The sequence below is a fragment of the Drosophila grimshawi genome, unplaced genomic scaffold (genome assembly GCF_018153295.1).
Source record: "Drosophila grimshawi isolate 15287-2541.00 unplaced genomic scaffold, ASM1815329v1 contig_848, whole genome shotgun sequence".
In the NCBI taxonomy this organism is placed as follows: domain Eukaryota; kingdom Metazoa; phylum Arthropoda; class Insecta; order Diptera; family Drosophilidae; genus Drosophila; species Drosophila grimshawi.
In genome coordinates, this window is record NW_025063692.1 from 19546110 (window position 1) to 19561932 (window position 15823).

The 15823-nt window shown below is 40.6% G+C and overlaps 4 protein-coding genes across 5 annotated transcripts; 1 reads left to right on the forward strand and 3 right to left on the reverse strand.

Annotated features, from left to right (window-relative positions):
- Positions 1-123: 123 nt before the first annotated feature.
- On the reverse strand, positions 124-2620 carry LOC6564911 (protein twisted gastrulation). The gene is made up of 4 exons (XM_001991438.3): positions 1359-2620; positions 747-947; positions 531-675; positions 124-456 (listed from the first exon to the last, which is right to left on the reverse strand). Exons 1-4 carry the CDS (start codon positions 1579-1581, stop codon positions 264-266), a joined length of 762 nt encoding a protein of 253 aa, XP_001991474.1. The 5' UTR covers positions 1582-2620; the 3' UTR covers positions 124-263.
- A 715-nt stretch (positions 2621-3335) lies between these two features.
- On the forward strand, positions 3336-8862 carry LOC6564910 (GPI inositol-deacylase). 2 transcript variants are annotated; one of them, XM_032738461.2, is made up of 11 exons: positions 3344-3559; positions 3624-4349; positions 4421-4600; positions 4682-4834; positions 4916-5010; positions 5069-5491; positions 5558-5683; positions 5997-6190; positions 6257-7010; positions 7080-7175; positions 7949-8862. In XM_032738461.2, exons 1-11 carry the CDS (start codon positions 3419-3421, stop codon positions 8112-8114), a joined length of 3054 nt encoding a protein of 1017 aa, XP_032594352.1. In that variant the 5' UTR covers positions 3344-3418; the 3' UTR covers positions 8115-8862. The 2 variants fall into 2 exon arrangements, with proteins under 2 accessions (XP_032594353.1, XP_032594352.1); XM_032738462.1 differs by lacking the exons at positions 5997-6190; positions 6257-7010; positions 7080-7175; positions 7949-8862 and adding an exon at positions 5827-5893 and having other exon boundaries at positions 3336-3559.
- A 1526-nt stretch (positions 8863-10388) lies between these two features.
- Positions 10389-11264, reverse strand: LOC6564909 (translation initiation factor IF-2). The gene is made up of 2 exons (XM_001991436.1): positions 10534-11264; positions 10389-10458 (listed from the first exon to the last, which is right to left on the reverse strand). The coding sequence occupies exons 1-2, from the start codon at positions 11262-11264 to the stop codon at positions 10389-10391; spliced, it is 801 nt and encodes a 266-aa protein (XP_001991472.1).
- Positions 11265-12088: 824 nt separating this feature from the next.
- LOC6565503 (gustatory receptor 5a for trehalose) lies at positions 12089-14164 on the reverse strand. The gene is given in 8 exon segments (XM_032738124.1): positions 12089-12271; positions 12418-12601; positions 13093-13295; positions 13333-13384; positions 13386-13414; positions 13417-13574; positions 13865-13929; positions 14058-14164. Coding segments are annotated over 8 exon segments (981 nt in total).
- Between the last annotated feature and the right edge of the window lie 1659 nt (positions 14165-15823).

The following is a 15823-nucleotide window of genomic DNA, read 5'->3' on the forward strand; positions in this document are numbered from 1 at the left end:
ATAATAATACTATCGTTATTCAACACGTTAATTTCATTCGGTTTTATACATAATCTTTATTTTCGGCTCTAAAATATATTCTCGGGCTGCTCAAAATGAAAAACAATCAAAAGGACCTATTCATTAAAATAAAAAAAATATATATAATAATAATAATAATGCTATACAAATGTTACTTCGTACTACACAATAATAATGTCACTGAATTGAGTAACTAATTTGTTAAATGTTTTTGTTCTTGATATGGCATTTGTTTGCTGCTATCAATAATTGCTATTCACTGAGCCATCGAACGGGCCCATAGTCTCGCCGTAGTCCTGCATCTCCTCATCGATCTCATCATCGAAATCATCTCCCGCATCTTTCGAGTCTGGACAATGTCGACAGCGACTCTCATTCACGCCATAATTAATGCACGTTGATCCTACGCACTCACAGCAGCCATCGTGGAACCATCTACATTTTAAATAAAACCAAAAATCCTTGAGTTAAATATAATGGAACTAAATTGATGAATTTATATTAAGTACCTGTAGCTGCTAGCGCCCATTGTTTGACAGCTTTGACGGCACTTATTTAACGACGTGCACTGATCCAAATATATAACTGTGCAATTCACTGTCAGCGTATTATCGCGTTCCTCACGTGCTTCATCCAGATTCTTGTCATTGAATTCTTTTTTTATTGAGAATGATAAATATATCTTTCAATCTATTTTTATTTTTACCATATTGCACATCACTTACTCAGATAGTATTTCTCATCCTTATCCAGTTTTGGTTTGCCCCTAGACCAGTCCACTTGAAAAGTGAAGACATCCCAATAATCACTTTCACTATCCTCATTTGTGGCCAGCACATTAAATAACTCAGGCACACCATCGAAATCCTCAACGTGTGACTTTTTAGACAGCGAATTTCGCGTATCATTGGGTTTAGGACAGAGTTCTACGAATGATTGGAAAAAAATAATAATTTTATTAATAAATATGGATGAGATAAAATAACGAGTAATATATCATGCGTCTTTATATCCAGTTATTAGAAAATATACATTAAATTTATAATTTAATAAAAACAAATAAATAGTTACTATCGAATACAAAAAATGGCACAACATAGTGTTAAATTTTCCTATTTTGCACTGTTGCAATCGGGATTCAAACGGCGGCTCACAATTATCGATAAGTGAGACACGCACGAAATCTATGGTTACACATCGCAAATATCGCGCACGCATACATTTGCAAGCAATTACTATAAAAACGGCAAACACAAAAAAAAAACGGAGCGCAAGAATGAATAATGATAATGTCACATCACATCATCGATCCCATATATATATCATTTTTGACTTACCCACACAACTACAGCATTCCTCGTAGTACTTTTTGCCCAGACACTTGAGGCACTCTTTGCAGCAGGAGCAATTCTTAAGTTCGCATTTGCAACTTTGCGTCAACATACACTTGGAGACTATTGAGGCGCAGACGACTTCGTTGCACGACTCCACCATGCCATAGAAGCACACCAAGCCTAGTGCTAGAAATGCGCCAACCGTTAGCGATCGCCAGACCTCCATTGTGATTGTTGATATATATTTATTTATTTCAAATATTCAGTGTTTTTTTTTTTATTATGATGATAAAGGCGGATGCAGTTGGTTTTTTTTTTTTATTTGAGAGTGTGGTGGGGGTTTGGCGGTGTATTTGAATTGCACACAATAATCGGTGAGTGAGTGCCAGAGATAAAGAGAGGGGTGCAGGGACAGGAGACGAGACGAAACGAGACGGCGGTTTCGGATTTGATTTGTATAATTATTACAACAAATAACAATTTTAAAAAAAGTAAAACACAACACAGAAAACAATTGTTAACAACTACCACACATATAAAGCATTACAAATATATATAATATTTATATATATTCAATATTTTGATAGATACATAGAAATTGTGAATTTCCGCAGCGCGTTATAAATTTTGTATTTGCAGCAGGCACAAGAACAAGTTTTGGAATGAGCTATGAATATTTTTACTAAATCATTGAACAAGTCAGTCACAGCGCGTAACAACAACAACAACAACAGTAGCAGCAGCAGCAGCAGCAACAATAAACGACACTACGACGACATACACTACTAACAACACGATCCGATCCAGAAGACAAACACACAACGATCTCATCGACAGATGAGCGAGAGAGAGAGGCGAAACGACGACGGCGACAGCGACGACGACAACAACGAAAACGACGACGACAACGAGACGGCGTCAGCTATGTTGCTTGTTTTTGTTGTTGGCGCGACGCAGCAGGGCATAACTGTCTTTTTTTTTTACCCTCCTGTCTTTTTCCCAGCCAGGCCCAGAGGCTAGCCAGCCAGCCAGCCAGCCGAGTTAGTTAGCTAGATACAATGCGCGAATTAAGCGCGCGCATACACACACAAGTGAACACGCATAGGAGGCGTACACACACACACATACACAACTGAATGGCTTAGAGAAACGTAAACACGTTACGAAGCGCTGAGATGCGTGCGGGGGCGAGTGTGTGTTAGTTGTCGATGACGGGGGCGGGGACGCAGCTGTAAGCTGAGAGCTGAGTGATGGACTACCGCAACGAGATGCGAGCAAACACAATAACACAATAATGATCAATACTTTGAGATCAACAAGGTATTCGATCGGAATGCTCAATAGCAGCGTGTGGGTGTGTGTGTGTGATATTTGTGAGAGGGGGTGTCGTGAGCAGTGTTGCCAATTATCGATTACCAGAATCGAACAGATTGACAAGAAATAAAAATGTACCAAAAATATATGACAAGCATAAAAAAGGCTAGTTTATAAAATAAAGTTCTGGAAGATGAGGATGGCAATGAATCTTTATTATTACTATTATTATAAATTATATACAGTTCGTCATGCTCTGTATCAAGCACAACCAATATTGTCTGCATTTAATTTATAATAATATTGGTGCCAAATTCTGAGCTACACAACAAGCGCAAATTGCTAACGAAAAACGGAGTTATTTGACATTATTTAAAAAAAAAAGGATAGATTTCCGGACGGGGCCGTTTGTTAATCTTTCTATTTAGCAAGACGGCAGCACTGTTCACATGTGTGCGAGCTAAGCCGAACTATCGATGTCATAGCTTTCAAGCCGCGTTATCGACATTGGGCTGTACTGATTTAAAATAATATCCAATTTTTATAGCTAGGTAGAAAAGTGAGTTTCAAATCAATTTTAATTTTAATAACTATTGGTACCAAACGCGGTTTGCACATATTGCATTAAAATGCACGACATGCGCACATCACCATCAGATGCATTTGGAAAAACTGGCAACGCTTTGGCAGTTAGACAGCAACAAGCGTGCGGCGCATAAATAATAACTTAAAAACGAACTTAAGCGCAAATGATTGCGTTCAGAAACTGTGCCGTGCTAGTGATAATAGCTTCAATATGTAGCTTTCTTTACGGTATTTTCCACATACACGTCGAGGTGGAGCCAAACGCCTGCCGCATGACATACATGTTTGGTCAACCACAATTTGCCGTAAGTCGAAACAAGATTTTTGTCCACTTATTCTGAGTATAAATAGAAATGTCTTCATTGACAGCGGGTGAGATTTGATGCGAATAAACAGTTTCCCAATTATGGCCTCTACTACTACTATGAGGGCGTGCGTCAGCCAGTGGATCCGCACAAGATGCGCATGACGGGCGCTCCAGTTATCTTTGTACCAGGCAATGCCGGCTCCTACAAGCAGGCGCGCTCGCTGGCTTCTGTCGCGTTGCGCAAGGCGCGAGATAATCCCGAGTCGGGTATTCATTTAGATTATTATACGATTGACTATGATGAGGAGCTATCGGCGCTTTATGGCGGCTATATGTATCATCAGCGTTCGTTCCTGAAGCACTGCATTCACACAATTCTGTCGCTGTATAAGCAGCCGAGTCCCATTGTACTCATCGGTCACTCCATGGGCGGCAAGCTAGCGCAGTCGGTGCTGACAGATGCGCAGATTGGACATTATATCAATTCAATTATTAGCATATCGACGCCGCTCGATCAGCCGGTGCTCAATTTGGATGCACACCTCAGTCAGTTCTATGCCGAGACACATGAGCTGCTCAGTCGCACACGGACCGCCACGCACCCAACAAGCACGACAAATGTGTGCCAAAGCCTTCATCAGAAGTCGCCCAGTGAGCAGCGCATCGCTAACCAGGAGCTATCCGCCAGTCTCGACAATGTGCTGCTCATCTCAACAGGCGGCGGCAATCGAGATCTGCTTGTCCACGCCGGTTTGACCACATCGCAGTTTAACGATCTGCATGCGATGGTAAAATCTCAATTTACTAATGTACTCTTAAATCTTTGTTCAACCGCTAATTTGTTTTCATGTCTCTTTAGACCTCGGCCATTCCTCGTGTGAGTCTCAGCTGCGATCATTTGTCTGCCGTCTGGTGTCTCCAATTCATGCAGGTCATCAATCGGTTCCTCTTCAGCATTGCTCAGCGACGCGACGACTCCACCATCATCTTCAACAGCAACAAACAGCGCAATATGCATGCCGCCCTGTCGCACTTTGTGGTAAGCAAACAAGCAATATTATTGTGTGATTAAAAAAACGAAATATTGTTACTATCAAATCTTCGTTTTCTATCGATCTAGAAACAACGAACTCGCCAGCAGAGCATGTTCAGCTTTCAAACGCACAGCAATTGGCATGAGGAGCGTCGCATGGTCATCAACAAGTTCTTTGCCAATGGCCTGAAAAGTCACTACCATGAACTGATTGGTATACAGCGCCCGGAACGCTATAAGGTATTCATACATTTGTGACTCTTCACGTGGGGCATAATCTTCTTAATTCACACGTCTTTGTTGTGACCACTTCATGTACAGAAACTTGCCATTGAGGCTTTGAACGTTGAGAGCGATGAGAATTGGCTATTTGGTTGCGAATCGCATAAGGACAACGAAACGGAGCTAAACTACTGGTGAGTAAGCTCGTGTACATGCCTATATACCCGAAACCTTATTCATTTTGGATTGCAGCGACAAGGCGACACCGCTGACGCATCTCGTCCAGCGTTTAACAAATGGCGACAATGCGCCACGCAGCGTTGCCCTACTCGATTTGCACAATTTGCGGAAAACGTACAGGCAGTGGACGCACGTGATGGTGCGACTACCGGCGGTCAGTCAACGCACTGGCTACAATCTGGACATTTACGATCCCAAGGAGCGCATCCTGGACATACGCATGCCGCGCTGGTACGCCTATGGACGCCGTACAATTGTGAATGAGACGCTGCAGGGCACTTTGCACTATCGCTTGCGCATCTCGGAACTCGTTGAACCCTATCAGAGTTTGCGCATTGTGATTGAGCCGTTGCAGTGTTTGCAGCCCAATTATCGCATCACAGCCAAATTGTGTGTTCCCTGGGCTGCCGGCTTTGACCGATATCAGACGTTAACGTACGTTGGTTGGATCTCTAGGCTTTAATCGTAAATCGTTGCTCATTTGATTGCTCGTAATTGCAGTTCACCGGATCAAAAGCCAGGATTGTATATCAATGTACCCACCATGATGCCCAGGCATTATAATACCACATTGAATCCCGTCACGCTCGATTTGTATTTGGATCCCATTTGTCGTTATCGCATCAGGTAGGATTATTTAGATAAGACCATAGTAGTTGTAGTTGCAGAAAGTTGTATACTGTTCATTTTCCAAACGTTTCTAATTCATAGATTCTTTTGAAATGAATTTAAAGCTTATTGGTTGAACAAGTTAACTTATTTTGTCCCAGCGTCTTCATACATTTCCCATCCTCGTAAATGTTATTTGAAAAAACCCCATCTATAACTTACATTGCCTTGATGAATAATCTTTTAGACTTATCCAGATGCTCTGTGTTTTTGTCTTACTATCTCTCTCGCCCTCTCTCTCTCTCTCTCTCTATCTCTATCTCGTTCTAAGCTATGAGTATTCATATGCGGACGCTCTGTCGCGCTTGGTGCTGGAGTTTTACGGCTGGTTCCCGGCACATTTGGTTTGTGTTCTGTTGATTGTGCTCCGCAAACAGTTGGATAAGTTTCAGCCCGCTGGTAGCTTCAAGAGCCTCAAGCCCTACGTTGGTTACCTGCAGTACACGTCGCTCTATATTGTCACAGGTGAGCTATGCTAAATACCAAAATGGTTACAATTATTGCAATTAAGGTTCTCCTTCGCTTGCACAGGTTGTCGCTTGCTCAAGAAGCTAATATTAAACCTAAAAGTATTGCCGACACCGGAGCCACTGGACTATAGCATTAATATATCGATAATCATACAATGCATGGCAATTGGACTGTCAATAGTTGCCGCCTTGGGCGTCTGGCTATCACTGACATTGTATGGAAATGCATTCCATCGCTTGGCGCTGCGTCTAACACGGCTCTCCACATCCGGTTCGAACATAATGATCTCGATAATGACACATCTGCCGATTACGTTAGGCATCTTGACCATTGCGATCGCGTTGGCGACCTGCAGTGGATTGGCGTTACTTTTGGCCTTTGTCTTTTACTTTCTGATGCTATCGAACGCCTATAAAGATTATCTGGAGGATTATCTGTGGCAGAAGGCGGCCAATCTGGTGCATATGGCCACAGGCACGCGCGGAACACAAGCACCAACAAATGATTCAAGATCTACCAATGCGGAAAATGAGTGTGAGAGAGAACAGGAGCTGGAACAAGAACTGAAGCTGGAGACTAGCGATGATAGCGATGCCATCGAGAACGAAGCAACTGAAGATCAGCAGCAGCAACAACAGCACGATGAACAGCAACAGCAGCAACGGGAACAGGAGCAGCAGCCCGAATCGGAGGAGGAGAAAGAATGCTGTGTGGGTTTGCAGAACTTTCCATTTCATATAACGCTGTTGCTAATGCTGCTCGTCCAGCTGCTCCTCAGCGTTCCCACCAGCTTGGCCTGGCTGCGCAGTCGCCGGTGCGTAATGTGCATCCAATGAGTAAATATTTAATTCAATAGTATATTTTCCGTTTTGGCTCTTTACAGACATGGCATTGTTCTGCCCGATCCGTGTTTACTTACCAGCATTGTGGTGCTGGGCTCATTAAGTCTGCTCCTTCAGCTCCGCGCTCCACAAAAATTGTAAGTGCCACATAAATATTATTTGTGTTCTGTTGAACTAAAATGCAATATTGGCAAATCGGGTTTTTTGTGTGAAAATGCACTATTAATCTAGCGACCAAAAATTGGTTTATTTTTGAGAAAGTTGCGGCTATGGGAACATTCAACCCAAGCCGTTATCCTTCCCTTATAATCGATTTATGTACTACCCACAGCAAAAAGACGAATAGATAACAAGTTCCAACAAGATAGTTTTCATACTGAGAAACTTTTATACTTAAACGAGAACTCGGCTAATGAATAAATACATTATAGGGTCAGACACGTCTCCCTCAATGCGTTATACATGACAAAAAGTATTAAAAAATTCAAGGAAAGACCTTTGTCTTTATGTACTAAAGTGAAGGCTGCTTCACAACAGGAGATCTTCCTATCAACTTGCAGATCAGCCCGAAACTTATTTCAAAACTGTATCAGCTGCAAGTTTTGCAGCAAGTTTGAATTGCTGGCGCTCTTTCCAATATATTCAATAATTTACCAACAGATAGCTGGCAATACTTCTCCGAATTTGCTGTGTATCTTACAAAATGCTTTCATGTAACAAATGCCACTTTGGACTCTTTAGCTCCAGCTGATTGCACATATTTGATTTATATCAAATGTTTTTACTGATAAGCTAAGACAGGTGTTAATCAAGCGAACTGGTTTGATTGAAATTCCTTCTTTTTGTTGTTGGATTTTTTGTATGAATTACGTATCGGCCAACATCTGATAATAATCATTATACTTTGCAGGCGGTTCTACTGGATGTTGTCAATCATATTGTATTTTTTCGCCGGCATTGTGCTGCTCTATTGCCAGGCGGCCATTTATCGTCTGAACTATGTGATTGCTGGCGCCTTTGTCATGCTGGCCGTTCATCAAAGTCTGGCGAGGCTAATCCTAAAGATGCTGCACTAACTCCGAAGAACAAAGAGCTAAAGAAATAAGAGAGAAGCAAACTTCGATGCCATGCAGTTCATTTCAACTGTAATTTGTATTATAAGACTTTTTTATTCTGTTATTTAGTGCTTTTATGTAGTTTTTTGTTTTTTTTTTTTTATTTTGTATGCCTAACTTTGTATTATGTTTATTTTTTTTATTTTGCGTAAGCCATACCAAATATGTAAACTAGCTATAAATGCGATAGTAACTTAACGAGATGTCTGATATAATAAGTATTTGGCTCTACAAATGACATGCTATGTTTTTGTGCATGAGGTGCGGGAAGCCCATAATAATCTGGGCGTCGGCATCATCGATCGATCATTCGATTGCAACGTGTGTGACTAAAATGTCAACAATGCCATTTATATAAAATGTATGAAAATTCATATAAAAAAAATGAAACATGAATGGCAAATTACACACAACAACACGAATGAGATTCATTTTTTTGTGAGATTTATGCGTGTCTAGCTACAATTATATATTAAGTAACTAATATTTTAACCGAGAGCCTACAAGCTTAAACAAAAATGTAGCTAAAAACAAACCAAATATTTGAAATACACATTGATGTCTAATTGTAGTTTATTTAACTTAAATAATTGTCAAAGGGTTCGTATACGATTAGAAAAAAGAAAAACTTACTGAAATAAATTTCATATGTGTGAAATCTTGTCAAATAGTTCTGAACATTATAAGTAAAGCGCAGAGATATCGAAAATATTGAAATGTTTATTTTTCTTCTTTTATATTCGTTTAGCTCAGAATGCATTTGAGCTTTGAGATACAAAGTGAGTTGTGTTTGAAAAATGTATGTTGAGTCTAGTGCAATTTCATAAGCCGATATTACTAAATATAGGTATAATTAGTTAATGTGTTTGACAAACTGATAAGTCGAAATGCTGTTGCATAGCGTAAAGTGTGATAAATTCCAATCAAAATTTAAATGGTCAATTGGTGTTCCACAACTTTTTAAGTGTTGATTTGTCAACGTGTCGTCCTCAGGCAAATAACAGGTGGGCTGCTCAAGTGACACCTCCGTCAATGGAGCTGGAACAGGTACAGGTACTCATATTGATAGTCGAACTGAAACTGGAACTGGTCCCCAGGCATGGGGACGTGCATGGGACTGGGAGTGGCACAACACTCGATATTTGATCAAATGCATTACATGTGTAAATCAACAGTGTAACAGTGTTCGATCCCAATTTCTTAATGGCCGATTAATTTGCGCACAAAATTGTGAAACGTGTGTGGATATTTAGTAAGTGTGGCATGGTAACTCGATATGTATATATATATATATATATATATATCTAAGATTTATGCGTGTGTGCTTAGCGGGACTTGAATTTCTCTAACTGGATGAAAAAATATGTACGACCCTCTTGGGAAACTGTTGATTGATCCGCTTTTGGTCACTTTTCAGACTGTTATGGACTGGGAATTTGATAACTAGGTGCATACATACGGCGGCATAATTATGTCAATTACTATGGTGACGAATTGAAAATCGGGTTCCCCGATTGGAGCAAGACAATAGCAAAATGGGGAAACAATTTCAATTAAGGCCATAACTAACTAATCCGATTTCGGTTTAATCTAAAAAACACTATATAGACATTACATTGTTAAGTTGTTGATCAAAATAACATAATAATCAGATTAATTCAATTTAATTCAATTAAGTTAGAGGAAAGAAAAAGAGCGACAAGACGCGATGATCATATATAGATGTGTGTATTTCGTAAAACGTTTACGAATGCGACACTAAGGATTAACAAACCTAGATGATCAATCAGATAGGGGTAAAGGAGACAGAGAGGTAACAAAGAGGAGAGCAACAAGATCGAGACTGGTCAAAATCGAAACATTTTCGAGAAAGATACAAATAAATGTATAGGAAAAGTACATGAATATAATTATTTTTATATAAATGCTACACAATCAGCACGTATAACGTTAACGAATGCAGTGCAAAAAGGAATTGTGAATCTATATGGAAAAAATGAATAAATTGTCTTTGTTTTGTGGATTATCTTTAGTATTAACTTTTATTTATATATATTTCAATTGCAAAAGGTTAACAAAAAAAAAAAAAAACAGAATTATAAAATAATGACATCGTGTTAAACACTTAGCTATTTACAGTTATCACTTAGATGCCACATAAATACGACAGATAAGCACGATTATATAGTAGTACATATAGAAGTAGATAGTCGACATATATGGTTCATCATCATTTCACTGCCAATTGCTGGGTACAAACTGAACCGGATTGCCAAGGAAAGGCGGCGGCGGCAGGACATCAATGCTGTGTGCGATTAATTCAATTCAATGGGATGAGAGATGAACAGAGGATTGGGGATTGTCATATGTGTACACTCACCTCATTGCCTGGTCGGTCTCCGAGCCGATGGTGCGATAGACACGTGGTCGAGGCGCCACATAATTGGCGGATGCAAAACTCCTCGGATTGGCAACGGGAAAGCGAATGTTGCTGTTGATGCGACGCTGAATGGGGCGTCCCAAACGTGATTGGGCAGCGGCGGCACCAGCAGCAGATGCTCCAGAACCAGCAGCAGCAGCTCCTGCAGCAGCGGATCCTCCACCTATTGCACCGCCGAAACCAAAGGCGCCCAGACCAGCGCCGGGCACCGGAATCGGAGCGGTATACATAGCCGATAGCTGAATGGGCACAAAGGCGGGCAACGAGACGGTCAAGGGAACAGCGGGTCCTGGGCCGGCGGGTGCTTCAGGTGCTGGCTCTGGTGCCTCCGGCTCAGGTTCGGGTGCGGGTGCGGGTGCCTCTGGCTCTGGCTCTGGGTCTGCCTCGGGCTCTGGCGCTGGCGTTGGCTTGGGCTTCGCCTCCACTGCCTTCCAGGCGGCCAGCAGCGAGAGCACCTCATCTCTGGTTATGTGATTTGAATGCGATGGTGGCAATTCAATGCTGGGACCGTTCCAGCCGCTGCTCCAGCCACTGCTAATTGGTGGTGGACCATATAGGCCACGCGGTCCCCGGCCATGGTTGTGGCCAGGAAACAAAAACTGTGCACTGGCCAAAGTCAGGCAGCTGACCAGCAGGACCAGCGATAGACAAGGATTCTTGGATGCGAACATTGTGGTTGCCGTTGTTGGTTGCTTGTGTGTTGTTTGTTAGTTTGATTGTTGTGCTGTTTGTTTCACTTAGATGAGCGTTGATTGTCTGCGCGTTAGTGGACTGAAAGCCGTCTTATATATGCCGCAGCCTAAGCTGCAACTGCAACTGCAACGGCGACAGTGACAGCGGCAGCGGCAGCGACTACAAATTTCGAATTGGGTTAGACCGGCCGGAAGCAACGGCAACGGCGACGACAAAGACAACAACAACAACAACGACAACTCCACAGGCCTCATCCAATTGGCATTGGCATTTGGTCAACTGGTTCAAATTCGCTGGCCGCGCATTTTCGCATGATTAGGAAGCCAAATGCAACATTCAACATTCAACATTTGCACATGCACATGCACATGCACATGTGCCCCATTTAAGGCCGCATTGCATCACAATCAGACGAGACAAACTGGTTCATACCAAATCTTCAGTCCCAGCCCCAGCCCCATTCCCAGCTCCAACTGCAGTGACAGCTTCAGCTCCAGATACACGGCATGTTCCTGTAGCGCAGTGTAGACAGGCTATTTATTGGTTAACCACTGGCATAAACATTTATATGCACATATACATATATATCTGTATATATACTCTAGCTGCAGTTATTGTCGCATTCTCAAAGATATCCTCTTACTTAAAAAAATTATATATATTGCAGATACTCTCCCCATTTTGTTCTTGTTTTTAAAAGGAACTTTTCATTTATTTTTTCTTTTTAATAAAATGTTATATATTTTATTTAAAATACTTTCCACATTCTGTTCTTATTTTAAAAGAAAGCTAAAACATCAAACTAAATTAGCATATATGTAGTTGTAATATAAAGTTTCGGTTGATATACGTATACTTGATAACTGCCAGAAAGGGTGTTCAATCTGCGATAGCATTTGCTGTGGAGCGGACTTGTTGGTGGGCGGCTGGTATCCTCGTAAAACTGAATGAGTACCAGCTCATTGGTAACAATGTTGCCATCGACCTATACACAAAAAATAAAAGAAAATAAAATAAAATAAAAGAAAAAAAAACACAACGAACACATTTCCAATTAATGCCACCTGTTATCCGTTGACCAATTGGCACAAAATTCAATCACATTGCAAGTTGCAAACGTATTCAATTCACTGCCAGAAAGAGTTTCCTGGTGGAGCTGTAACACCTGAGGCCGCCGAGTGCGACAGTATCGCTGGACAGCTCGCTGACAAGACGCTACACCACCTCATGATATCCCTCCGCCGACACCAGTCGCAGCTGGCGGACCGGCTCTGGCGACCGAGGCGAACCGGAGAACCGCAGCCGAGCGTCCGATCTGGAACATTAACGAGAAGTAAAAGTTAACAATCTGCACTGTATATATGGCATATGACTTCAAAAAGGAAGAGAGCGAGACAGCGAGAGAAAGAGAGAATTATATCATGTATGTATATAGTTAGACCATGAGTGAGAGTATACAGCAATGCTAATCTTAACAAGTTAAAATGTAATGCAAGAAAAACGTTTACGAACTGCGAGACAGAGAGAGAGAGAGAGTGAGTGGGAGAGAGAGAGAGAGAGAGAGAGAGAGAGAGAGAGAGAGAGAGAGAATGAGATGGAGTGAGTAAGATCATATATGCATATTTATATACACCAATACTTAATCGTTATAAGCTAAGCAAAAAAAAAAACGTTTACGAATGCGAGACCAGATAAGAAATTGAAAAACAAAAACAGCACTAGTCTGTTAAAGGAAGCGATTAGAGTGTGTGGCAGTGATGAAAAAAGTAGTGGTCATAGTAATGGCACATGTAAGTTCCTATATACATTATTGGCTTAAAATTGTAATTATGGAAAGTTATTAGCAGCTGCAGGCATACAAAATACAAATTGCTACCAAAGGATATGAGCATAATGCCCGAGACAGCAACGTGCACCTTATCGATAAGCTCCACAATGGAGGGATAAGCAGTGTGCACATATATCCGAAATGTTTCGGGCATGGGCTAAAAATCACAATTACAATTTAGAAATAAAGCCAATAAAGTCAATGGTAAACTCACCCTGCCTGCAGATATGCTCGCTCAAACCGAACCCCAAAATCATTAAGAATGCATCAACCAAACGTGAGCAGGATATTCTGCAGTTTGCAGTCAGCCAGCCCAACCAATTCAAGTAGGCAAACACTTAGAAGAGCTGCGAGACGGAAAAAACGACAAGACAAAAAAGACAAAGACGTGATTCAAACGGATCCTTTCGCTTAGGACAAAGGTCAAAGGAAACGGCTGATATAATGCTCAGTAGGAAAAAGAGAAATAAATAATATTTTATTTAATGAATCTTAAATTAAGAATTATAATTGTGAAATGAAAAGCATTTCAGTTAGTTATAAAAATAAATACGAAGAAATATATTCTTCCTTCTGCAGTCTCTACTTGAATCAATTGGGATTTGAATTTTATTAGAGCATATATTCAATGTTAATGAAAACCCAGAACTGACTGGGTGAGACAACGAATAGGGTGAGGGCAGCGCATTTTATCCTTTTGGCCAGATGACGCTCCCGCTGTTGCCAGCTCTCATAAGCAGTCTGGCCCACAGGCTGGCATTAGAGGTGGCCACACCCGTGCCAGCAGCAGGAAGCGATACGAGCACCACAAAATGCTTGCACAAAACACAAAATTGACCATAGATAAGTAAAATAAAAAGTGATTTTTAGTGGATGTTGATGGTTGAATTACCTACCCACATGGCATAAACAGCATATCCACTGTGGTGCAATTGTGGCATACCTGTTGCGCCAGCTGCCCCTGCTGATATACAATCCCTCGGCGCTGGCTGCCTGAATCCCGCCCACGGGAATTAAACTGAAGCATTGGGCAATCGCGAGCATTTCCATATTGCACAATTGGGTAATAATTGTGGGAAACAACCACATAAATATATAAAACAATTAATGTCGGCTTTTTCAGTTGCAGCAATTCAAAATTTCATGTGGAGATCAACGCACAGACTGAATATCAGCTGGTGCCACCACGATGTGAAAGCTGTTGAGGAAACTGGCGTGTGCCGCATCACTTCGTTGCAACTAGTCTCCTGATTTCATTTGTGGCATTAGCAGTTGACATGCACAACGGCGATGCTGAAGGTAAATGCGATGCATTCTTATTCCCATGGGCAAAATGACCAAATGCAGCTCAAGTCTGCTTGACAGGTACTGTCCATCCGTGCTTTCATTTACAAATTAGAACAGGCAACACCTGTGGCTGTCTTGATTGTTATCAATGCAAATAAATTCAAGCAAATGTGTCCCCAACGAGCATTTAATTGCCACTGACATTCTGTGGTGTACCACAAGGCTGCAAGGCCGGTTTTGGTGATATTCAAATAGCTGTTTTGATTATTTTTTATCGAATATATTTTTAACTTTAAAATTGTGGAGAGTTTTTTTTTTACAAATAGCGCTTGTCTTAATTAAAACCGGCAGATTGGTTATTTTTAAAGGTTGACGAACTTAACCGAGAAATGAGATATTGCCTCGTACATTAATAAATTGATTTAAGAATAAATATTAAAACGTTGACGGAGAACAGAAGTAACACGTAATCAGCATTATAAAACCGATTTGCAATCGTTCATTAAATATATATTCTATCTAAATTACGGTTTCCCAAATCACCATTTCAAATAGCATAGGAATGATAAGTCGAAAGAAAAGTTCTTGCAAGAACAACTTTTTTGCTTATCAGATTTTCCAAAACAAACTCATCATCAAAAAGAAAATTATCGGCATCGGACGACAATATCACATAGCTTTCATTTGGATAATGAGTCCGGTTTTTTTTTCTTAGTAAAATTTTGATAACGGCAAGTGTATGAAATCTTTCCTGTGCCTGACCCTTGTTCATTGCAAAAATGCTCTTAATTTAAACCCGTTTGAAAAATATACTATCGCGGTCTTTAACACGTTAGTGGACTAAAAATTAAATCGAATAAAATCACAGATGTCAAACTGTGTTTACAACGTCTCCAGCCGTGATTAAATGATTATGTTCATATATTACATGGATATAAATATATAGATGCACATACATATGTTGTCCATTGTAGCTGGAATTGTAATTGTGTTAGTGTAGTGGGTCGTATAATGAGTATTGTCTGGATTCCGGGTTTCACTTTTCGAAAATCTTGATGTTGTCTCATAAATAATGCTCGAAAGCCGATTGAGACCTGGATGCGGATGTTTGTTGGCTAAAATACAAAACGAAAAATAAATAAATTAAACTAAAGTAAACAGATCAGAGCCAACTGGTTACATCGCGTTTTAAATGGCGGCGATTAGTGAAACGTGTTTTAATCAACACACGTAAATTCATAAATTATATTTGTCAATAAAGTTTTTAGCATGTGACAAAAAGTGAGCAAAAGAAATGTTGATTGCGAAAATAGATTATTTGCACATTTATTGTTTGACATAATTGTGATGGAACGAATGTAAAACTGGATTTGTTAAGAGGCAATCGCTTTTGCATCGCACATTTCGGCAAATGGAATAGTC

Coding starts and splice junctions, on each gene's coding strand:
- LOC6564911 (XM_001991438.3), bottom strand. CDS start 1,581: ATGGAGGTCTGGCGATCGCTAACGGTTGGCGCATTTCTAGCACTAGGC. Junction 676..746: donor GGATGAGAAATACTATCTGA/GTAAGTGATGTG, acceptor CAATAAAAAAAG/AATTCAATGACAAGAATCTG. Junction 457..530: donor ATGGGCGCTAGCAGCTACAG/GTACTTAATATA, acceptor TTTAAAATGTAG/ATGGTTCCACGATGGCTGCT.
- LOC6564910 (XM_032738461.2), top strand. CDS start 3,419: ATGATTGCGTTCAGAAACTGTGCCGTGCTAGTGATAATAGCTTCAATA. Junction 5,492..5,557: donor GACCGATATCAGACGTTAAC/GTACGTTGGTTG, acceptor TCGTAATTGCAG/TTCACCGGATCAAAAGCCAG. Junction 7,176..7,948: donor CTCCGCGCTCCACAAAAATT/GTAAGTGCCACA, acceptor TATACTTTGCAG/GCGGTTCTACTGGATGTTGT.
- LOC6564909 (XM_001991436.1), bottom strand. CDS start 11,264: ATGTTCGCATCCAAGAATCCTTGTCTATCGCTGGTCCTGCTGGTCAGC. Junction 10,459..10,533: donor GAGACCGACCAGGCAATGAG/GTGAGTGTACAC, acceptor AATCGCACACAG/CATTGATGTCCTGCCGCCGC.